At 47.4% G+C, this 16,918-nt stretch overlaps 1 protein-coding gene across 1 annotated transcript in view; it reads left to right on the top strand.

Moving 5' to 3' along the window:
• LOC137432306 (homeodomain-interacting protein kinase 2) overlaps positions 1–16,918 on the top strand; it is a 134,540-nt gene that overhangs the window by 5,877 nt on the left and 111,745 nt on the right. The window contains exon 2 of the mRNA XM_078783010.1: positions 4,314–5,475. Within this exon, the coding sequence (XP_078639136.1) occupies positions 4,314–5,475 (1,162 nt within the window). The remainder of the gene's footprint in view (positions 1–4,313; positions 5,476–16,918) is intronic.

The following is a 16,918-nucleotide window of genomic DNA, read 5'->3' on the forward strand; positions in this document are numbered from 1 at the left end:
CTATATCTGTGTCTCTCTCTATATCTGTGTCTCTCTCTATATCTGTGTCTCTCTCTATATCTGTGTCTCTCTCTATATCTGTGTCTCTCTCTATATCTGTGTCTCTCTATATATCTGTGTCTCTCTATATATCTGTCTCTCTATATATCTGTCTCTCTATATATCTGTCTCTCTATATATCTGTCGCTCTATATATCTGTCTCTCTATATATCTGTCTCTCTATATATCTGTGGCTCTATATATCTGTCTCTCTAGATATCTGTGTCTCTATATATCTGTCTCTCTAGATATCTGACTCTCTATATATCTGTCTCTCTATATATCTGTGTCTCTCTATATATCTGTGTCTCTCTCTATATCTGTGTCTTTCTCTATATCTGTGTCTCTCTCTATATCTGTGTCTCTCTCTATATCTGTGTCTCTCTCTATATCTGTGTCTCTCTATATATCTGTGTCTCTCTATATATCTGTGTCTCTCTATATATCTGTGTCTCTCTATATATCTGTGTCTCTCTATATCTGTGTCTCTCTATATATCTGTGTCTCTCTATATATCTGTGTCTCTCTATATATCTGTGTCTCTCTATATATCTGTGTCTCTATATATAATTGTGTCTCTCTATATATCTGTGTCTCTCTATATATCTGTGTCTCTCTATATATCTGTGTCTCTCTATATATCTGTCTCTCTCTCTATATCTCTGTGTCTCTCTCTATATCTCTGTCTCTCTCTATATCTATGTCTCTCTATATCTATGTGTCTCTCTATATCTCTGTGTCTCTCTCTCTATATCTATGTGTCTCTCTCTATATATATGTCTCTTTCTGTATCTCTGTGTCTCTCTCTATATACAGACTTGGCATTTAATGTGGAATATATTTTTTCCTTGACTTGGGTTTACTTTCTTAACTCAGTATATCAGTCTGGTGAGTTTTTTTTACACTTTGGTGATTTATTTGTTAAAAGAACCATGTCACTGATTGTCTGTCGCAGCAAGAAGTCAACAACAGGATTATATCACAGGTGGCATGGCAAAATGTACGGACAGGTGCATTTGATGATTGGCTTCACAGTCGGGTATACAAGGGTTGTTGCGTTCTGTATTAGTGGAAAACAACTGCTGCTCATCTACAAAAGTTATTGCCGCTTCCTCTGGAGATGGTCCGTCAACTCGACAATGCTGTTTGTCATGGAGTGGTGGCTTTACGAAATTACAGCATGAAACAGCGTGCTATTGCTCGGCAGTATGGCATCACTCAAGGTCAGGTGTCAAAGATCCTGAAACGAAATGCTCAGAGGGGTGTCCCTACTCCAATACCAAGGCCAGGACGTCCCCGCAGAACCACAAGGAGGGATGATCGCCAGCTGCACCGGTTAGTCCGCAATGGCCATACCAAGTCAGCTAATCGGCTTAGGGCTGAGTGGCAGCAACTGACAAATGTGCCTGTATCCAGAAGGCTAGTCAACGAACGACTGGTTCAAGCAGGCTATCGTGCCAGGCGTGTCCTGAGAAAGCCACGCCTGACCAGACAACACCGCAGGCGCCGATTGCAGTGGGCCAGAGAGCACCGTCAATGGCAGCCAGGACACTGGAATCACGTGATCTTCAGTGACGAGTCTAGATTTCTGGTCTATCGTCAAGATGGCCGCGTCCGAGTGCGCAGACAAGTGCATGAAGCCTACAACAAAGATTGTATAGTGCCAAGAGTCCAAGCTGGAGGTGGTGGGGTGACCGTTTGGGCTGCTTTTCATGCACGGGGCAAAACTGACCTGGTTGTTTTGAATGGAAACCTGAACCAGTTCAAGTACAGGGCCATTCTGGAAGAAACATTGCTTCCATTTGCTCGTGCAGCCTTTCGAGGAAACTTTGTCTTCCAATATGACAATGCACGGCCTCATCGCGCTCGCACGATCCAACACTTTCTTGCTGACCGTGGTGTAGAGCATATGGAGTGGCCTGCCATGTCCCCGGATATGAATCCGATAGAGAACTTGTGGGCAGAATTAACGCGTCAAATCGACCACTTGGACCAGCAGCCGACCTCTGTGCGTGAATTGCAGCAGGCTATTGTCACTGCATGGCAAGCGATTCCTGTCCAAACCTTGGCAAATCTCGTCAACAGCATGCCTCAACGTGTACGTGCTCTCCTGAATGCTCGTGGCGGTTACACGAAGTATTGAACTGTAATTTTACTGTCCGTAATCCCAGTCGTAATTTAACTTTTGTTTTTGTTAAAAAGAAATTTGGCTAATGTGCAAAATAAAGAGATACTTCCTGAAAACGTACAGAAGTTTAACACAGTACTGTCCATGAATTGAGTTCGATATCAGTTTACATCACTTTCAAGGATCAATTTATTTGTTTCAAAATATCAAATGTGGTTTTTGTTTCTTTTAAAGGTCACATTAACAAAATCTACTAATAATTTCAACATAATTCCAATGAACTTTTGGTTCTCAGTCATCTTGAAAAGTAAGTTCACCCCCACAAAAAAAAAATTCCATATTAAATGCCAAGTCTGTATCTATATATATAAAGTAGAGTTGGCCTCTGTGTCTGTATCCTGATCTATCTATGATCTCTAAGATCTCGAGAACCCGTGGACGGATTTGCGAGCGGAAAGTACTGTTCGACTCGGGATGGTCCCAGGAATGTCACGGAGACATAAACATTTAAAAAATTTCGGGTTTTAAAATTAGCGTATTATTAGCACTAGCAGAAGAGAGAGGGATTCGAAGGGAGGGAGCGCAGCGCTTCTAGCGCTTCTGACTACAGCACACCTTAAAATTAAAAAAACTTCGGGTTTTAAAATTAGTGTGTTACGCGTAATTAGCGCTAGCAGAAGAGGGAGGGAATCTAAGGGAGGGAGCGCAGTGCTCCCTCCAGCGCTTCTGTTAGCGTAATTAGCGTATTTCGGAACGTTAATTTTTCAACTTCATTATTCGGAATCAGTACGTCCCAGAGAACCTTCGTAACGTTAATTTTTCAACTTCATCCGATTGACATGGGACCAACGGCATGTGACAAAGAGTGAAACATACAGGCTACATTTATTTGACGACAATGAGTTCCGACTTCCGACCTCGGTGGGATGACAGGCTGAGTCAACCCCCCTGGTGTGAAGGGGGAGGAGGAGGGGAGGGGGAAGAGAAGGGGAGGGGAACGAGGGGGAGGGGGAGGGGGAAGGGGGAGGGGGAGGGGGAAGGGGGAGGGGAGGGGGGAGGGGAAAGGGGGGGGAGGGGGAGGGGAGGGGGAGGGGAGGGGCCCTTCTTCCCCTGGGCACCCCCGCACCCTTCCCTCCCCCCTTCCCCTCCCCCCTCCCCCCCTTCCCCCTCCCCCCCATTCCCCTCCCCTCCTCTTCCCCCTCCCCTCCTCCTCCCCCGCTTCCCCCTCCCCCCTCCCCCCCGTTCCCCTCCCCTCCTCTTCCCCCTCCCCTCCTCCTCCCACTCCCGTGCAAAGCCGGGTACCTCTGCTAGTATATATATATATGTCTCTCTATATATCTGTGTCTCTCTATATCTGTGTCTCTCTCTATATAGCTGTGTCTCTCTATATCTCTGTGTCTCTCTCTATATCTCTGTGTCTCTCTCTATATCTATGTGTCTCTCTATATATCTATGTGTCTCTCCATATATATATATATATATATATATATATATATATATATATATATATATATATATATATATATATATATATATATATGTGTCTCTCTCTCTGTGTCTCTCTCTTTATCTCTGTGTCTCTCTCTATATCTCTGTGTCTCTCTCTATATCTCTGTGCCTCTCTCTATATCTCTGTGTCTCTCTCTATATCTCTGTGTCTTTCTCTATATCTCTGTATGTGTGTGTCTCTCTTTCTCTCTCTCTTTGTCTTCCCCCACTTCTCTCCTTTCCTCCTTGTCTCCCCCTCCCTCTCCCCCATCTCTCTCTGTCCCCCCTCTCTCCCATGTCTTTTCTCTCCCCTCCCTTCCCCATCTTTCTCTCCCCCATATCCTGCTAAAAGCAAATATATTATCACAATATGGAATTATTTTTATAAATTGTTTTTTGCCATCTACACAGAAAAGAACAATAAAGAACAATGATGCAGTTCCAAGGATGTTCCATTGTTTGGAATATGTTGTGTTGTTGGGCATTAGTCTATGTTTATGAAGCAATATAATTGCACATTCCACCATTTATGTAAACCTACCTGTCGTCCATTGTATAAAATGATAAGCTATGAGAGGTATTATCCCCACTCCTCTCCCCGAGTTGTTTTCGGTAGATATTCCTAATCTCAAACCTCTCCATTTTGCCACTCCATAGGTATGGCTATCCAACTTGACCAAGGCCCACCTTATGTGCCACCATACGCTGCAGCTAAGAAGCTCAAACTTGAAGGGCACTCTCATGCGGCAGCCTACCCCTGCCCTTACGGCCCTACCGCACCCAGCATCCTACCACATACTCCAATGGGAACTTATGGCTTTACAACCGACGCTGCAGGATATGGAGGCCAGCTACCTCCGCAGGCGCAACGGCACTTTGCTTTCGCCGATCCCTCCTTCACGGCGTACACAGTTTCTAACATGGCCTTTGCGCCGGGAGCCAGGTTCGGGGTAGGCCAGATACCTGATATCGACTCAGGCTGCGTGATGCCGCAACAATCTTCGCTCGCCATCATGCCCGCGCCCTATTGCATGGATTCTTTAGGGTGGGATTCAGAACATCGAGGTGGATTGAAGAGAAAAAGTGAGGATATGGAGGGGAACTTTATTGCAGTTGGTATGGGAGGAAATTGCTGCTTGACAGAGGCACCGGTACCATTATGTCCTCCGGCCATTTTGCCTTATGAGGCCGAAGAAATTATAGGCCCAGAACCTGCACTCCCAGAGAGTAGCTCTCCAGATGATGCGGAAGGAGACTATCGACTGGTGCCACGTGACGTGTTGGTTTCGCCCACCGAGGCCTATGAGGTCCTCGGCTTCTTGGGTCGCGGAACATTTGGGCAGGTGGCACGATGCCAGGCACGTCATCGAGGGCGCCAAGTGGCAGTTAAAGTTTTGAAGCGGCGTCCAGCATCTTATGCACGGCAAGCCAGGGTTGAAGCGGGTATTCTGGCACGGTTGGCAGCTGCGAGCACTGACGGCGATGATGGGAACCTAGTTCGTGCACTCGAATGCTTTGCACATCGTGGGCACACCTGCCTTGTCTTTGAGCTACTCGCGCTCAGTCTCTACGACTTCCTGAAACGAGGCCGTTTCCGGCCGATGGGTCTCTGGGCTGTACGACCAGTGCTGAAGCAGGTGGCCACAGCATTGGCCAAACTGAAAAGCTTGGGCCTAATTCATGCTGATCTCAAACCTGAAAACATCATGCTTGTCGACCCCATACGGCAGCCTTTCCGAGTAAAGGTCATCGACTTTGGCTCAGCTTCCCATGTTTCGAAGGCCGTTTGTTCCACTTATCTGCAGTCACGCTATTACAGGTATGGCGGGTGTGTCGGGTGACCATTTTGAGACTTCAGTTGTGAATTGATATAAATCTTTCTCAGCTGAACAGTTGGTATGTGATGGACAGCCGCTTGCGGCTGTTCCACCAGTTTTGCATTCCACCTGCTGGCGCATGTTTCGATGTAGAGACAACTGGACGATCTCATTCTTTTCATATACCCTGTGCAACCTCAATAGAAAAAGGTCTCAGCATTCACTGTGTGAGCAAATAGCAGGATCTCGGGATGTATTATGTATCTTTCATCGGTCGATGGAAGCGACGGCCTTTAAGAGTAGCACAAGGTTCAATATTGAGGCGGAGACATCCGTTTTCTCAGATTTTGCTCCAGGAAGATCGACCCCTTTATGGCGGGTGTCAGAATGTTCAGTTAAAACGGCGAACATGTGTGGTAGGTAGTGGATGGGTAGCAGGAAATGGTGGTGGTAAAGTGCTCGGTTTCCTAAAACATTGAAGACCTTGTGCAATCCCTGCGGATTTTGCCATCCTGTATATGCTTGGCCTGCTTCCAATTCCTTATTGTGCAGATACCAGTACCCATTGTGTCTATTTTTCCAAGGTGTTGGTCAATAGGTTCAGGTAGTTTTGTTTAATTATTGTTATAACTGTTTTGACTTTATTACCTTCGCAAAAGCGGAAGGTTATGTTTTGATCGCTGTGTATTTATTTGTATGTCTGTGTGTGTGTGTGTGTGTGTGTATGTTATTCGCATAACTCAAAAAGTATTCAACCGAATTGCATGAAATTTGGTGGGATGATTGGTTATTATACGGGACACATTTGATTAGATTTTGGGAGCAATCGGGTCAAAGGTCAAGGTCAAGGTCACGAAAAGGTCAAAACTGTTCACTGTTCTGTTCCCTACACTCCCATGCCAAGTACAGAACAGTAGCTGCGGCGAAGGTATGCGCTCTACCGAGTGCCCGTTCTAGTTAGACCTTGCATTGGATGTATTTTATTTTGAAATATATTTTCTTTGTTTTTTTTTTCTTTCCAAGATGCTGCCTTGCAATTCAAGTGGAAATATTTGTTTTGTTCCCACATATGAAAAACAAAACTACTTTTTAAAAGGTAGAAATTGTTTGACATCATGTGGGATCTTCATTCTAGGTAATGGTCCGGAGCGTTGTGGAGATTTTGAAATGTAGATTGTTACTCTTCATTTGATAACGTTCTTACCAAATTCGTTTTTTGATTGATCACGTTTTTCAGTGACCGTGGTCTCTGCATCGAAGTCACAAGGTAACTCTGGTGTTCCCGACCACGTAAAACAAAATGGTGTCGCATGTTGGCCTATGCAGACCTAGGTGCACTAGGTAGGTAGGCATGGCATGCCAAGGTAGGCCTGCCGCTTTGCTTTTCTCAAAACTGATGCTCTTTGAGCTTTACCGAGAGGAAGGAGGGCTTGGCACGGCCTTATGGTCTGTTGTTGTCCATGTCACGTCGTCCGCTTTCCTTTGTAAACCTTGACTTGTACTTGTTATGGGCAGGATCCAATGCCATGGCAAACCTCGTCTGAGCATGTTGCAAGTGCCTTTTGTCGTCAGCGAATGTTTCCCCGCCACGGTTTATTCGGGTCTCGCATCAACTTACACCCTCATTATTTATACCTCTGTCTCGATTGGTCCCCTGCGGGGCTTCAGCTGTTTCGAGAAAGCCTTTTGTGCAGAGGAGAATTTGATGATCATTTTAGTTACTTTCGCCATTAAAACATCCCTTGCTGTCTGTCATTGAAGGCTCACTTTTGTAATGTTACTGGACTGGTCTTTCATATGTGATTGTTGTCAGCAAAACATAAAAACCTCTGAACAGATGAACTCGTTTTGTTTTGATAAAAGTTGTTGGAGAGACGAGCCAAATGCTGTTCAACAAACTGTATGACCCACAATATAGTTCGGCCATTTTGTGGTTAATACAGTTCGTTGAACATATTTGTCTTGTATGTGTCTTTGTTCTATTGTTTCCCCACTCGTGGTGTTAAGCAAAAAGTGGTGTGAAGCATTTGGTTCACTTTGTCTGTCTGTCCTGTCCACAAACGTGAGTTTATGATCGAGGAACGACTTGATTTAAATTGAATGTAACATTCTGAACACGAATCGGAAAACAAACCTGTAGTTTATCAGTACTTTGGCTCTGAATATGTACCCGATCGCACGTGCGCAGAGAGGAGCGAGATACTTTTCTTATTCTGTCTGCCTGTCTGGCAGTCAATCAAAATCGGGAATCATTCCAAACAGGAAGCTTATTGTTTTTAAGGACGTCGTAAAGGTGACAAACAGGCACTAATAACTAACGTAACGTGTTAAATAAGGTGATGTAAAAGACGCTGCATCAACGGCGGTAAACTTCCGAATTTTTTTTTCTACAACCTTTTAAATCTTAGTCGCCTACCTGGAGGAGACTACAGGTTTGCTCTCTCTGTCTCTGTCTGTCCATCCGTCTGTCCCACCTGTGGTTTTTCGGTACATTTTTTTCCATACCCTTTAACATATTCAACTGGAACTTGGTACATGGCTTTGTTATGATAAGTCGCAGTCTAACAAGTTTGAGTTTTTGGGCATTTCACCAATTTTCACAGAGTTGTGCCCTTTTTGAACTTAGAAAATATCACATATTATTCATGGGTCAGTTTTCCAGACTTTTCCACTTAACCCTTTGACATGTTGATCTGAAACTGGGAAGGGGACATGCTTTGCAAAGCAATTCTCCCTCTTGTTTTATTTTGATTTAATTATAAATTTGAATGCTGTATAGGTTTGCTCTCCTGTATAGGCACTGTAGAACACAAATCGCCTTTTGGCACTTTCAAAAACCTTCCGTTTAGCAGGACTTGGCCAAAATATTTCGGCATTTGACATCGGCAACACAAATCAAATTTTCTGCTTGCAGACCCCACCCATGTCCTTCTTTCTCAACACTGCGGGAGTAAGGTGTTCTATGAACTCTTTAGTTTGTAGACTGTAGTGTGTCTGTCTGTGATTTCCGAGCATTTTGAGTTCTCGGGCTTGTGAACGAGGTTTTTCTTTCAAATCCATTTTAATATCTCTTCTAAACTGAATTCTATATTACTCCATCCATGGGGCCTGCACTATAGTTCTGACAGCTCACACAATACACTTGATGCATATACGAGCTCTGTGAGCCATAATGGCGGACGGAATCGATGATTAATCACGGTGTTGAAGTAACATCTGAAACAAATTCGCACGATGTATTCGATACGTATCGGCCTATATACCAATCAATCGTATCAATTAAAAACACCTCACCACCACGTAATTAAAAACACCTCACCACCACGTTATTAAAAACACTTCACAACCAGGGAAACAAAGGTTTGAGGTAGTAGTTCAGTGACAACACAGACACTGCCCAGATATGTAGATATACAGTCGTGGCTAAAAATGTTGGAACCCTTTTTTTTTTTTTTTTTTTTTTTTTGTATACAAGATCGAGGCTCGTGAAAGAGCTAACATTAATCACACAAAAATTCAAACCGATACATAAAACACAAAATAAGGGGAGCGGTAGACAAGATGGGGAGAGAGGGAGAAGGACACAAACACAACATTTGAGAGCAGGACATCGAGAGAAATGTGGGAAGGAGAGGGCTTGGGGGGAGGTGGGAGAGGTATAAAACATATGGACACTGCAAGGACATCCAGGAAAGAATTTGAATTTCAAAAAAATGTATCTGGGGTGAATTAGCGGGGGTAGAAAAGATCAAGGTTTTGGATGGGGGAAGATAAGAGATGGTGGTGAACAGCTGTTTTAAAGACCTGGAGGGAGGAGTGGGATTGAAGGGAGTGGGGGAGTTTGTTTTAGAGGTGGGAGAAAAGGGGAATGAAAGAGTGAAGGTGAGCAGAGAGCCTAGATTTTGGCAGTTTTAACCATAAGAGGATTGCTGGCAGATCTTGTGCGACCTGTAGGAATATTTGTGGGACAGAGCACAGAGAGAGCTGGGGGAGCAAGGCCGGAGAGGAGTCGGTAGAAGACAGAAAGACCACCAACCTGCCTGCGGTGAGTGAGTGAAAGGCCATCGGAGTTAGCTTCATCGCAGGAGATTCCATTGCACTTTTTACATTCCACCCTTGCACGTTTTTCAAATAATTCACCATTTTTTCCAGAAAATTATTGAAATAAAAAAATATTTTGTTATCCACATTTGTATTTCTTTGGTTTGCAGTGGAACAAAACAAAAAAAAGCTGAAAAATTACTAAATCTTAGCTTATTCCACACACAAATCCTAAAATGGCCCAGACAATATTGTTGCGAATATGGAATTTGGCCTCCATATCCGCTTGTAAATATTCCCCTATTTTCTCCAATACTCCCCAACTTTCCCCAATCCCCCATTCCCTAGTCCCATTGCATGTAAATAACAATCAGTAGAGCCGACCTTCCCCTTATTCCCCCATTAAATGTCGTGCCCAGGTCCACCGCACCACACGTAGACAACTTTCGGACATCTTCCTAGTTATTCTTATTCTATGTCAGTTAAGGCCTCGTCTCCATTAATTATGACTCTTCGTTGCACCAGAATGTGATTATATGGCATCAGTAGTGAGTTTAGGACCTTTCCCATACCTCCTTCCATCTTCTTCCCCAACAATTACAACAACAACAGAGGAGATGGCGGCGGAGCGGGGGAGGATGCGTCCTCACACCGGCTCAATTAGCGCCATTGACCACGCGCTCCACGGGGTTACCACGGAGGGGCTGGCTGTCAGCTCCTCCTCAAGGGCGGAGCCTGGTAACCCCCCGCACCCAATCAGAAGGGCGGACCGATTCCATCTGGGGCGGCGCTAGCGAGCCGAGGGCGTGTCACTCCCCGCCGGATATACGCGGCCACGTAGCGGACGTGATGTCAGATGCGCCCCCAGCTGGAAGAAAGAAGGACCTGCGAGCGCTGAAACAGATGCGCCTGAGTTTGGAGAGGCCTGAGAAAGAACGTCACCTCTGAGCGCTGCGACGAGACCTCCCCGCATCTCTGGACCGAACCGTGTACCCTGCTTTGAGCCAAGAGTGCACCTTGAGCCATCGATACCCGCTTTCCTGCCATCAACCCCCGTGTGAGTCAGCCGTTGTCCCGTTTGTCTGTCGTCTGTCCGGGAATAATATAAGATTGTGTCTAAGTGCTTGTCTTTCTATGTTGTACCTCTCGTCCCTGTAATCTGACCTTCCGCACGAATATAATCTCCTCCGGAGGTCTTGAGAACCGTATCCCTGGTGTCTGTCATTATAATTCAGCCGTGTGTCTTCTTTTTCCTTATTGAGCCAGCGTGGCGCGGCTTCGTCAACGTTCGAGTACAATCGGGTAATTTGTGCGGACACGACGGCCATTCCGCTCGGCCCACCTTAACATCAAAGTCGTGTCTGTAACAATTGGTTGTCAGGAGTTGGATTCGAACCTGGGACTAAATTTATTTAGCCCAAATTTTGGACACCAATTGTGTTAGTACGGTAACAATTGGTGTCGAGGAGTGAGATTCGGACCCGGGACTAAATTAGTTAGGCCCAAATTTTGGGAGGGAAAATCGATTCGGAGCGCGTACTGCGCTCGACGAAATCGATCCGGAGCGCGGTTACTGCGCTCGCCGAAATTATAACGAAAAAAAAAAAAATTTGGATTTGTTTTACGAAACTCGAATTTTGCAAGTCGCGCTATGGCGGATCAAGACGGCTGGGGTCCGGTAGGGGAGAGTGAAGCAGGGTCGGTCCAGGACCAAATTGAGGGACATGAGGAGAGCGAAACAGCGAGGGTAGCAGGCACGCAAAATGGCGCCTCGCAAGAGCACGCGGTAGCCGAGCCCGCTGTATCAACGGGCTTTAACATGCAGCCGATTGACATACAGGCCCTCATTGCGCAGCTACAGGCAGCTGTACAGATGAGTATGGGGAGCCAAATTGAGCGATTGGGTGAGCGATTGGAGGGCCAAATGGGGGTAATGAGGGACGAAGCGAGGGCTCGGAGTGAGCAATTGGGGGTAATGAGGGACGAAGCGAGGGGTACCAGTGAGGGATTAGACAATAATTTTAAGGGATTAGACAATAATTTTAAGGGATTAGACATGAAATTTGAGAAGTTAGACAATAATTTTGAGAAGTTAGACAAAAATTTTGAGGGGTTAGACAATGGGATAAAAGAGGTGAGACATGGGTTAGAGGGGGTAGAAAATAGAATGGCTGCCCAGGAGAATCAAATAGAGGGAGTGAAAAATGGGTTAGAGGGGTTAGAAAACACCATGGAAGGCAAATTGAGGGACATGAGGGACCAAGCGGAAAGGGAAGTTAACCAAATGGGGCAGCAGATAGAGGGGGTCAGAATGGGGGTAGAAACCAAATTGGATGCTCACAGGGAGGAAATGGAGCAGATGAGGGTGGCATCTGGGCAGGAGATGCAAGTGATGGGAGAGGAGATCAGAAGAGGAGTGAGTGAGGAGGTCGGAGGAGTGCGCGAGGAGGTGAGGCACTGTGAGGAGCACATGGAAAAGGAGGTGAGAAAGGGGACTGTAAAGTTACAAGGGGGCATAGAGGACCTGACGCAGGAGGTGGAACAGCTGACGGAGGGACAAAAAGGACTAACGGAGCAGGTTCAAAGGAACACTGCAGTATTAGGAGGTTTAAAAGCGACACAAAACGACATAAAAAACGACTTAATAGCGACAAAGAGGGAATGTCAGATAGTACGTGAGGGACTGACAACGAGGTTGGACGAGGTGATAGAGGTAATGGAGACGAAGGACCGGCAGGTGAGGACGCACATGGAAACGGTCAAGGTAGCCTTGGAGGACGAGCTTGAGGAGACGTACCGGGGAATAAAAGAGGTGAGGCACAAATTAGAAGAAGTGGAAGAAGGGGTGAGCGAAATTAAGAAGCGACGGAGAGGGGATAACAAAGAGATAAAAGAGGAGATAAAAGAATTGGTCCAAAGTCTGTGTTTGGATCGTGATGTGCTCGTTAACCGGATGAGGGATTCGCAGGTGATGGAGGAGAAGCGAAGAGGAAGAGGACCCGGTGTAAGTGGTGACCAATATGGTCGTGCGTATGATGCGCCAGGTGATTTAAGAGGCTTGGGGGTCGAGATAGACCCGGGTGTTCGTGAGAGGCCGTTGGTGAAGTGTGCGACAGGTCTGGTGTGCGAAAATGGAGGTGTGCAAGAAAGTCCGACTCTGGGGTGTGTGAGGAAAAAGTGCGTGCCAAGGAGTGAGTGTGCTGGCGAGAGTGAGTCGGTCGTAGCGCGTGTGCGAGGGAGCACGTGGAAGCGCGGGGTGGTGAGTGTTACAGAGGGTGTGACGGGAGAGTGTGCGCAAGAGTGTGCGCGAGAAAGGTGTGTGACGGACAGGTGCATGAGGAAAGAGTGCGCTGTCAGAAGTAAGGAAGAGTGTCCACCTGTGGTGAGTGTTACAGAGGGTGTAACGGGAGAGTGTGCGTGAGAAAGGTGTGTGACGGACAGGTGCATGAGGAAAGAGTGCGCTGTCAGAAGTAAGGAAGAGTGTCCACCTGTGGTGAGTGTTACAGAGGGTGTAACGGGAGAGTGTGCGCGAGAAAGGTGTGTGACGGACAGGTGCATGGGGAAAGAGTGTGCTGTCAAGAGTAAGGGTGAGTGCGTTGTCACGAGTGGAGGTGAAAGTAGTGAGAGTGACATGGAGCGTGAGTTAGTTGTGACAGGTGAGCGAGGATGTACACCTGGGATGGAAGGATGCACACCTGGAATGGTAGAGCGTGAGTGGGAATGCACGCTGGAGTTGGTGGTGAGGCACGTGGTTGGGTGTGCGAATGAGGGCACACCTGTGATTGTCACAGAGGAGGTGACCGAGGAGGGGGCGCGAAGCGGTGTATTGGTGAGGTGTGCGAGCAACGAATGTGTGCCGAAGTGTTCGGTGGTCAGGTGTGTGACCAAGGCTGTGAGTGGAATGAGGGTACCTGGGTGTGTAAGGAAAGGTACGAGGAGCATGGAAACGGCTGGATGTGTGAGCAAGGAACCGGCTGCGGGGTGTAAGCGTCCAGGTGAAGCATCGACGTTACACGGGTTAGAGGTTAGAGCGACTTTTAGCCGAAGCGGGCCCTCGGTGCGTGCCGGGCCTCGCTTTGAACGGCCGTGTCCAGGCTCCACTAGGTGGAGCGGGCAGCTGGATAGGAAGGGTCGTCATGGCGACCACGTTTTGTGGAGACGTGCCGGCAGGTCGAGATCGGGACATTGGATCGCTCCACGCCGAGGGGGTGCGTGGGATCTCGGCACGGGTAAACCCCCGTCCCTGCACCGAGTACCGGACGTGTCCAGCCGCTGGCACAAAACAACCAGCATCCATTGCTTGGCTTTACGAAGCCGGGCTTTGGACAGGGATTGGCGCACCGAGAGGTATTAGTGAGTCGACTGGGTGATGAGGTTAGTGTTTTGGACCCAAAATTAGAGAAAAACAAAATTTGATGATTGGCAAAGGATTGGCAGTAGTAATTGGCAGATGATGGGCCGTGATTGGCAAATTTTTAATTTGTTGAAATTTGATGTGCAAAATTGGTAGTGAGAGACCCCCGATGTGGTGGGATGGCAAATCCACCATCCTTCCCATGGTGGGGGGCAAAGGAGCAATAGCTTATGGGGTGTATGGCAGTGAAAACTAGCCCGGGTGGGTTAGGATATTGTGTGTAGGGATCTAGAAGATGACATTAGGTAACGTTAAGTTTAGTTAGTGACTGATACCTGTAGTGGGGACGCAGGTAGATTAGTATGGATGATAATGACGAGGGAGCGCAATAGTTTAAAGGGACGACTGGGAAGCGCAAGTTTCAGAAGGGAGTAGTTAGCTGAGATGATGCCGTGTGTGTGAGGATGGAACAGGTGTGATTGCACAGGTGTGCAATTGGACAGGTGTGTGGAGCAGTGTATGAGTAGTGAGTGTGTGGATCAGCGCGAATGCGCTTGGGGAGAGAAGGGTGCAGGTGGCACCAGGTGTGAGAGCACAGGTGTGCAGGTACAGGTGTGTGGAGAGAGTTGGAGTGAGTGGTACGGAGTGGTGTGCATGGTGCGAAGGTGTGGATGGGGGAAGAGTGGACCCCTTTCACGAGTACCCGGGGCGGGTAGTGTAAGTGTTAGGTAGAGGGTACAGGTAAATTGTGGTTGGATATTGGCATTTGTGGTGCGGTTGCAGAATGGTGTTGTGGATGGGTGCATTAGTGTTGTGGAAATGGCTGGGCGTGTAGCCTGTTAGTGTGTGTAGTTGGTTGGGCACTCCACCACTGTGAGGATGTCGGCCAGGTGAGGCCGCAGGTGGGCTCTGGGAGCCGGTAGTTGTGAGTGGGTGCCTGAGGATCCCGGGTGTGGATCGGGTAGCCCAGTGCCAGAGAGGGCACCGAGTGGGGAGAGCGCCAGAGGGCCTGCCCCAGTTAGTTAGGTTAGGGTGAGGAGCTAGGTAAGCTCGGGTGGCAACTGCAGTGGTGGAGGTGTGCAGGTGGGTAGACCCGCTGGGAGAGGTACACGCCACAGCCCGGAAATTGTGCGAGGGCACCGGGAGATGAATCGGGGGAGTGAGACCCCAAATTGAAAAGCACCACAGTTTGGCCAATGGGAATTGGTTTTTAGAACCCATAGTGTAAGAGGGCCAATGGTTTGGCCGGAGAAAGACCCCGGGTAGTGTAAAGTTGTTAAAGTCATTTAGGAAATAGTTAGGATTGATGAACCTGTCGCACCATACGCAGCCACTTACCTGTGGTGATGATGATGACTCCACACCTGTGTTTTCTTTGTTTTGTTGCAGGAGATGAATCGCTGTGTGGATTTGTGAGACGCATCACGACGTGGATGAGACATTGGGGTGATTCCATCTCTCCCTCCCTAGGAGGGACTGATGATGAATTGGTAATGGCAAATTATGATGTTGAGTTGGAGATGGCAAATTTTGATGAGAGTTGAAAATGGCAAATTTGATTGGTTAGGAGGGAGAGAAGACGAATTTGGTATATGGGAGGAACGGGGAAGACAGTAGGGATGTTTGTTGATTTGTAAAGTAGATGTTTATGGGTAGTGTTGTGTTTTGTGGATGCAGTAAGGGGTAAGGGAGGGGCCATGTAGGTTACCTGGTGGGGGGGGGCGTACGATAGGAACGTACCTGTCTCACCTGGTTCCCATGTGCCCCCAGTGTGCATCACCTTACATTGCGTGCACTTTTGCGCCCTTACCACCTTACTCGCTTGTCTGCTTCTTTTGTCTCCCACCTCCGAGGATCTGGCTTTGGGGTAGAGAGAGAGGAGAGAGAGGTGCTGGCTGCGCAGTTGTGGGCCTGCACTTTCGCTGTTTGCTGCCGGGATCGATACACCATATGGACCGCAATGTTTGTGGCCACCCACAATGGACCGCAGTTCGTTTGCGGCCAAGCACCACCCGGGGATGGACCTATGGGTCAACGTGGCACCTATGCCATACAGGTGAACCACTTTTAGTTAACACCAAGTGCACCACAAGAAGAGCAAGAGACACCTGCAGGGTTAGGGGTTGTCGAATTTATTTTTATTCCAATGAACAATGGTGACTGCACCGATTGGTGGTGGGGTGGTGCTTTTGATGCTGGGAAAGGGTGCTCTGCACGTTATTAAAGGCCGTCGGCCACAGAGCACTCGTGGGTTGGTGTATCGATGCTGGCAAGCGCGCTCTCTCTATGCATAACATCTGCATGTGTTCCTCCAAAAACAGGTCCTGGATCGTAGTGTAGATATCAGCGTAATCTTGTAAATAATGCTCCCTACCGGCTGTATGTTTAGTTTGAGAATTCTTTCCGGGTTCGGTTATCCTGTGGGTGTGTTTCTGTGAGGAGAAGGGTGCAACGTCGCAGGGGGACATATTTACTCATTTGTGAATATCTGTAAAACTGTCGCACTCAGGGTAGAGTTAATAGTAGAGGGAACTACATTGCGTGCCACACTAAAGTAGGTAAAAATTTATCGGGTCGGGACGCCCCGAGGGTAGAGAAGGGTGCAATGTTGCGAATATGGAATTTGGCCTCCATATCCGCTTGTAAATATTCCCCTATTTTCTCCAATACTCCCCAACTTTCCCCAATCCCCCATTCCCTAGTCCCATTGCATGTAAATAACAATCAGTAGAGCCGACCTTCCCCTTATTCCCCCATTAAATGTCGTGCCCAGGTCCACCGCACCACACGTAGACAACTTTCGGACATCTTCCTAGTTATTCTTATTCTATGTCAGTTAAGGCCTCGTCTCCATTAATTATGACTCTTCGTTGCACCAGAATGTGATTATATGGCATCAGTAGTGAGTTTAGGACCTTTCCCATACCTCCTTCCATCTTCTTCCCCAACAATTACAACAACAACAGAGGAGATGGCGGCGGAGCGGGGGAGGATGCGTCCTCACACCGGCTCGATTAGCGCCATTGACCACGCGCTCCACGGGGTTACCA

This window comes from Myxine glutinosa, chromosome 8, assembly GCF_964187855.1.
Source record: "Myxine glutinosa chromosome 8, kmMyxGlut1.1, whole genome shotgun sequence".
Taxonomy (NCBI): Eukaryota; Metazoa; Chordata; class Myxini; order Myxiniformes; family Myxinidae; genus Myxine; species Myxine glutinosa.